Here is a 7,125-nt window from a genome sequence, read left to right on the forward strand (position 1 = left end):
TTAATGATTGTTCGATTTGATTTTTGAAGGACCAATTGGTTGTAAAACACTTTAATTATAATAATATGTGTTTATTTTAAATTAACTACAAATTGTACTTATATTTACAATATTTTTAATGTTCTAAGTATTGTATTGATTGACTTTATTTTATAATAATTTTTGATTGATTTTATTGAATTTTAATCATAAATCGCATGCTTTTAATTTAGCGTGAACATATGTTTACTATATCGATATATGGCATGCTTTGATTTGTCGCGAACATACTCCCGGCCTTGAAATATATGATTTTAAAGCCTCTATAATAAATATCCTAAAGACATATCAGCTTTAAAACAAAGTTCAATGGGAAGCTCCTTGTAACATTAATACAATCTTAGCAAAGGCAAATTTTCCTTGGTCTATAATTCTGCATCTCAATCAAAATACTAGTTGAAATTCTAATTTGTCTATTTTGTTCTGACCCTCTTACCAAAGATTTCATGGCCTTTTTAATATAGCTATATACCTAGTTTTTTTTTTTTATTTTCTTTCCTTGACTTTGTATATGAGTATATTAGTCATATACATTTTCTTAAGCGACTTTATAATTTTATGTTATTGCACTGTATATAAATATACAGCGCACCACATATATTTCTTTTTGTCAACAATATTATAAAATTAGTTGGGAGAGAGACTCTTTGCCTTACTATCTAGTCAAACAGGTGGAGCCACACTTCGATTGATAGATTGGCAGTATTATTTTCACAAAACTGATAATTTATCATAATTTTACAAATAACTGCTTATCATATCGAGTAAGTCCTGATAATATTTGTAGGTATTTGTATGATATATATCATGGTTCAGTGCAATCCTGATTCATTCATTCATGAGCCATCTGGATGTGTCACCAATTAGCATCACGGACAAAGACGTGCTTTAATTGAGGTTATGTCACCGCCTGTACGTTATTGCTTCAAGATGCAAAAAATTATAAAATATGTACTTGACTTAGACAAAAGACATATATATATATATATATATATATATATATATATATATTGCTATTGAGTGTGAGTATTTTATTTTTTTTATTGACAACGTTGTCTAAACCATAGCGATTGCGTATGCAAATTTGATCGTTGAGAATCATATACTGAAAATTATATTACTATAGTAATGTAATAATAGTAAATATTATTTTTGAACAACAGTAAGATCTGAGAGATCTAAATATCTACTGTTATGATAATGAACCTCAACTAAGTAGCTTTTTAGAAGGCAACCCAATGGTTGTCTTCTAATAGTAATGATATATTTTTACTTATTGCAATTCTATTTCATATGGAATAGGAACTTATTGAATGCTATTTCTTAAAGAACTAGTTTCACTTCGAAATATATTTAAATCAATGCAAAAGCAGTTATTACAACTGCTTGATATCAGGTGGTCCAAAATGCAGATTTTTGACAATGTGATATTTGTAAAACTTTATTATACTATTTATAATAATTTTATTATTACAAATAATTTTATTACCACAATATCGTTCCAAACACAAACTTCCTGAATTTACAGACTGTGTTTAAAATCACGCCGTGCATTCACTCTCGCATGTCAAAGTTTTTTTTTTTCGTTTTCGTTCGAAATAAAATCTAAAATAGATCTGTAGGACCCCCTAGTAATGTGTATATCTTCAGCACCTTTGAGGACATCTGCTGGGTGCATGATCTCTAAGGCCAAAAATAGCGATGTGGTAAGAAAATGCCTCCAGCAAAGATTAAACAAAGTGTCGTCGGTACATTATAATTGTTTCGATGGAAAATTCGAACAAATTAAAAAGAATTTTAATATAAAAGTGTCTAGTAATTTAATATCTCATCATTAGTTACTCAAATGATAGCAGTAATAAATAAAATAAATTACAGTCTGATAAATAAAAAATATTTTGATGTTTTAATAATATTATTTTAGAGCATTTTTCTAGATTAATTATTATAATAAATAATATTAAATTTATAAATGTTTTGACTCTGATTTGACTAATTTCTAACACGTTCCTAAAAAAAATTAATAGACTTCTATACGTTTTGAGTCCTAATTTGATACTTCTCAGTATATAGAATGGTATGGTTCATTTGTTATGTTTTTTACATTTTAAATTAAGTTGTGTTAACATTAAAAACATAATTTGCAAATAAATAAAATTTAATTCTAAGTAAAATGACGTCCAACCTGTCCGATAGTTTGTTTAAATAAAAGTAAAATATTATGTATGTATGTTTATTTATTACCATAGTTGAATATTACTATGTTTTTATTATTATGGTTATTACTATGATTTAGTTAATATAAAAATTTAATATTTTTGAAATACGAACACACCACACTCTGTATTATTTATTTAATAATATTAAATTCACAAATTCTACGATTTGATTTGTCTCTATATTCTGTATCTAAAAATAATTAATAAACTTTCATAGGTTTTGGGTCCTTCTTTAGTAGATAAAATACAAAAATTATTTCTAAATTAGCTAAACCACATTAAATTAATTATATTAGCGAATATGTTAGTCAAAAAGAATAACATATTAAGAGTAATTGAAGTATTTATTTTGGAAAAAATTTAGAAAAAATTAATATATAAATTAATAATATTAAATTAAAGATTATATATAAATCACGTCTATCCTGACCAAAAGTTGGTCCAATAATTATTCTTTTCAGTACCAGTGAAATATTTTTTTTTCTCATATATTCTATTTGCTTTATATTATTTGATAAAATACTAAAAAAATGTATTTAATTAGATGTAATGAATTCAATAATACCATAATAATCAATTTTGGCCTAAGTTCGTTTTTCTGCACCTTAATTGTGTACAACATGTTTCTCTGCACAAGAGAACTATAAAGCGCAAGGTTTTTGTTAAAATATAGCAAAATATTTTTCAAGATATAAATAATTAATTTAACTTAATTCCAAAATATTATAAGAATGTCCAGAATTTAAACTAAATTAAATTTAAAAAAAATACTTTTTGGAATGGTCGTATTCTTTCCTCATTTGTCTGTCACAAATTTAACAGTGTAATATATCATTATTCTAAAACAACAAAGGAGGGTCCAGAGTGACTGGTCAATTAATTAACTCGAATAAAACTCATTCTCATCTCACAATCAGATCAGGTCTTACACATTCAGTCTGACAACCATCCGAGTGCAGTTCAGGCAGTGGGCGGTTTGCTCTGAACTGAAGAGAACGCGTTTCGATTTAAAAATCATTTTGAATTTTAAATAAAATCGTGCTGGTGATTATAATAAAATAATAAAGAAAAATTCAAAGCTTTTTTGTGTGTGAACAAAAGAAATTTAGTCAACAAAATGTGGTGCTTCTTGGCCTTAGCGACTTTGTCCGTGCTTTGTTCAAGAGTTGTCGGAGCTTTTAATGAAAACTGCGGACCGGTTAATTTTCAAACAGATGTTGATATCGATAGTGTGAGTGGAATCAAAATTATAAAATTATGTATTTTTGAACATTTTATTGTAAAAAACAAGTTAAATAAATATATAATCTGATTAAAATAGTCGCCCTTAAACAGAAGATTAAATTCGAAATAAATTGTTAAGTCTTTCAGAACCCCCCTTGTATTTTTCAATTCAGAATTATTTTTTTAATGTAATTATATTAGAAAACGTATTGCATTGTTTTTATTAAAAAACAATAAATATATAAATTTCAAATGAATAAAATCGGCATTAAAAATTTACTTACTTTCTCTACTATTTGAAACTGTTCATAAATATTCATAATTCCTTTTTTTTAATACAATATTTGTTACAACTGTTAAATAATTTAATATCTGGTAACAATGATAAACAATAATATAAATTTAAATAAAAAAGAGTACAAAAATAAAGGAGAGTATTATTCATAAATAAAATGATTTTAAAGTTTACAATGGTACTCCTGTATTTAATGAAACGTCACTTATATTTTTTTAATAAAAAGCATTTCACGTTATATATGTTTCTCTTAATTAAGAAAAACTTAGAAGATTTGATAAATGGAGAAAAAAAATCCTTTTCACATATAATCTTCAGAGAGTCATAAAAATGTAGTACCGATTCACGAATAGAGTTTAAATTAAAAACAGTTGTTGTCAAGTTAAATATTATATATTTAAGAATAGAGATTCCCAGATAAACGATCACTTAATATTTGAGCTTCAAGGAATAAATCTTAATAATTTTGAAACCAAAAACAATGATACAGTACAAGATTTTGATTATTCTGTGCTTTTATAAAGCTTTTCGATCTACTAAAAATTGGTAGTTGTGTTTTAAAAATATAAAAAACATTAAAATTATTGAAAATTATAGCTTATGGGATTATGGATTGGAGCTGAAGAAATAACACACACAAATACAGACGATTATTCCCTTGTTAGGGATGAAATGACGAATAAATCAGTCTCGAGGTGCCCTATAATAAATATACTAGATGCAACGCACGAGGTGAGTTCTATTTTGAGAATATAAAAATATTTTCAAGCATTAGATCTTTGTATTTAAATTTTTTTAATGAACAAAGTGAGAGAGAAAAATCATTATATTTGTTCTAATCAAAATTTTCATTGCTAAAATTTTTATAGAAACTACCTATGGCACCTATCTTGTTTCCTTTATAATACAGTTTAATCCATAGTCAATTCCTTTATAATACAGTTTAATCCATAGTCAATTCCATATTAATTTCTGCTATTTATATTTTTCCTCTGTATTATTTATAGAGCACTGATTGTTTCTATAATATACAATAAAAAATCAAGGCTTAAAATATGATAAATAATATTTTACCCCAAATGGTTTGATATATAAATTATTATCCAGATGACGACAACGGAAACGTCGTATCGACCAGGAGAATACGGTTACCAGCAAAGGAGGCAGCAGGGAAGAGGCGGCCAATCTTGGAACCCTACAGGAAGACCTTCAGATCGATCTTTTAGATATCTTAGGTTTACATGGTCCGAAGACAGAAAAACGGTGGTCTATTTTTGCAATACAACAATTCTGCACGTGGATACTGGTTTCTACACAGCACCTTACAGGGGAGACCGTAAGTAATAAAAATAGAACGCTACGTACAACTTGATATCAAACAAGTAGTGGTATCAGCTTTTACTTCTAACGTAGACCCCAACAAATTAAAATAGACTTTAGGAACATTACTACTTTACAAGTATGTAAAATAAAAATTCATCACAAAAGAAAAATGATACCTATTGGGTTACCTTCTAACAAAGCCAGGTAGTACAAAGTACACCACAACAGCTCATAAAGCACTAAGAAAGGTTATAATCATTGCTTGCTGATTTCAAATAATAACAACGAAAAAATGTTCATATTTTATTTGCTAAAAAACACATTATAACGATGGACAATAGAAATTAGTCTTTTTGTCAAGACCAAGGTTAATTTAACACTACTCTCATCAGAGCGAAGCAACTTATTCTAAGAAGGACAGCAATTGTAACCATATTGTAAACAAATATGATATAATTTTACTCACAGTCTTATTTACTAATATATTATTTATATTTATATTACTAAATGATATTCTGTTAAATTATTTTTACAAATATTCAATTATTTTACGATATTTTAATTAATGACGTGGCCAAAGCATTGTTTTACATCGGCCTTCAGTGCTATTTAACATTTGACCGACAATAAATTTTATGAAACTCTAATAAACAAGACTAATAATTATATATTATATTTCATTTCAACTGTTTTATTGTAATCGTTATGCGTACTTTATAACCATAAAAATTGTAGATCCAAGTAATTGCCAATTGTGAAGAGCTTTCTGAAGATTCCAAAAATTTGTGGCTTCAAAGTTTTAAACGGTTAATGATGGTAACAGATACATATTATTTTAAAAAATTACTCCGAAAATATGTTTCTGAAAAATAGCTCATTTCGGGCACTGTAGTGTAAATTGGCAATGGGAAATCTCTCGAAATCTTTTCTGATTGAGTTGGACAATAGTGTGGGCAGTATAGTACTAGGGCAGTACTACCTACCTATCATTATTATTATTATTATTATATTACAAATGCATACATCAAAAACATTTTTATGAATTTAGTCTGGCTGATCAGAAAAATTTAATAATGCTAAAACTTAAAGACTACTCGCTGTAAATATAATATAGTTAGAGTTATCTTGTATTTTTAGTGTGGTTTCGAGTTTATAAGATATAAAATTTATAAATTTCACAAATATTTACGAATTTGCATGTTATTTTTTAGCTTTGGATTATTCATATAATCAATTCACCGGAACAGTACAAGTGATGAAGGCTGTGAAAGACCATCTAGTATTATATTTCTGCGAACGTCTTCCTGACAGCAGGCAATTTACCATCGTCCTGTCCAGACAACTTCGCCAACTTGATTCACAGGTAAAATAACATTTTAAATCACTTATTCAAACTTAATCGGTGATGAACATTTTGCCCAACACTTTTCAATTTTCAATGGTTATGAAATTGATGGTTAAAAATTTAAGTTAATAATGATATAATAAGAATTTTCAACATAGTTGAGAGAATAATTTTTTGAATAAGTATTTTTTTGTATTGTGATTTAGTAAAGTAAGGCACACACGACTGCATTAGTTAAAAAATAATATTTTTTCAATTAAATTATAGGCTAAGTTTGATGTGCAATCACTGATAGACGCATGCGCAGACTTATTCATCCAAACCATATATTGTTTCTTATATTATTTTAATTCCTGGCACATCTCAGCTGCTTCGCAATAATAATGTAGACATTACATTTTTCTTATTCATAATCATGAATATATTATATTTTACCGTTGAATAAATCATGCTTGTTATCACAAAGAACGCAATCATTTACGATTCGCGACATGTCAAGAAAATGCTAAACCGTATTTAATCCCATCTAATTCTCCATAATCCATTTCCTTCAGGAAATTCATGGCATCCACAGCCTTTTGCGAAGGCGCGGTTTTCCGTGGCCCATGTCACGAAAGTCTGCAACTCAGTCAGCGGATTACAGGCGAGCTTCCTCGCCACCGCCCTTACGATATTGCTAA

At 27.6% G+C, this 7,125-nt stretch overlaps 1 protein-coding gene across 1 annotated transcript; it reads left to right on the top strand.

Annotated features, from left to right (window-relative positions):
* Positions 1-4,884: 4,884 nt before the first annotated feature.
* Positions 4,885-7,125, top strand: LOC113370250. The gene is made up of 3 exons (XM_026610922.1): positions 4,885-5,113; positions 6,312-6,463; positions 7,000-7,125. The coding sequence occupies exons 1-3, from the start codon at positions 4,885-4,887 to the stop codon at positions 7,123-7,125; spliced, it is 507 nt and encodes a 168-aa protein (XP_026466707.1).

The sequence above is a fragment of the Ctenocephalides felis genome, unplaced genomic scaffold, assembly GCF_003426905.1.
Source record: "Ctenocephalides felis isolate EL2017-DRISC unplaced genomic scaffold, ASM342690v1 CF-g0.4_SCAFFOLD_01492, whole genome shotgun sequence".
NCBI lineage: Eukaryota > Metazoa > Arthropoda > Insecta > Siphonaptera > Pulicidae > Ctenocephalides > Ctenocephalides felis.

Excerpts from the sequence above, each read along its gene's own strand:
- LOC113370250 (XM_026610922.1), top strand. The coding sequence starts at position 4,885 with ATGACGACAACGGAAACGTCGTATCGACCAGGAGAATACGGTTACCAG. Across the intron at positions 5,114-6,311 it reads AGCACCTTACAGGGGAGACC|CTTTGGATTATTCATATAAT; the intron begins GTAAGTAATAAA and ends GTTATTTTTTAG. Across the intron at positions 6,464-6,999 it reads TTCGCCAACTTGATTCACAG|GAAATTCATGGCATCCACAG; the intron begins GTAAAATAACAT and ends CATTTCCTTCAG.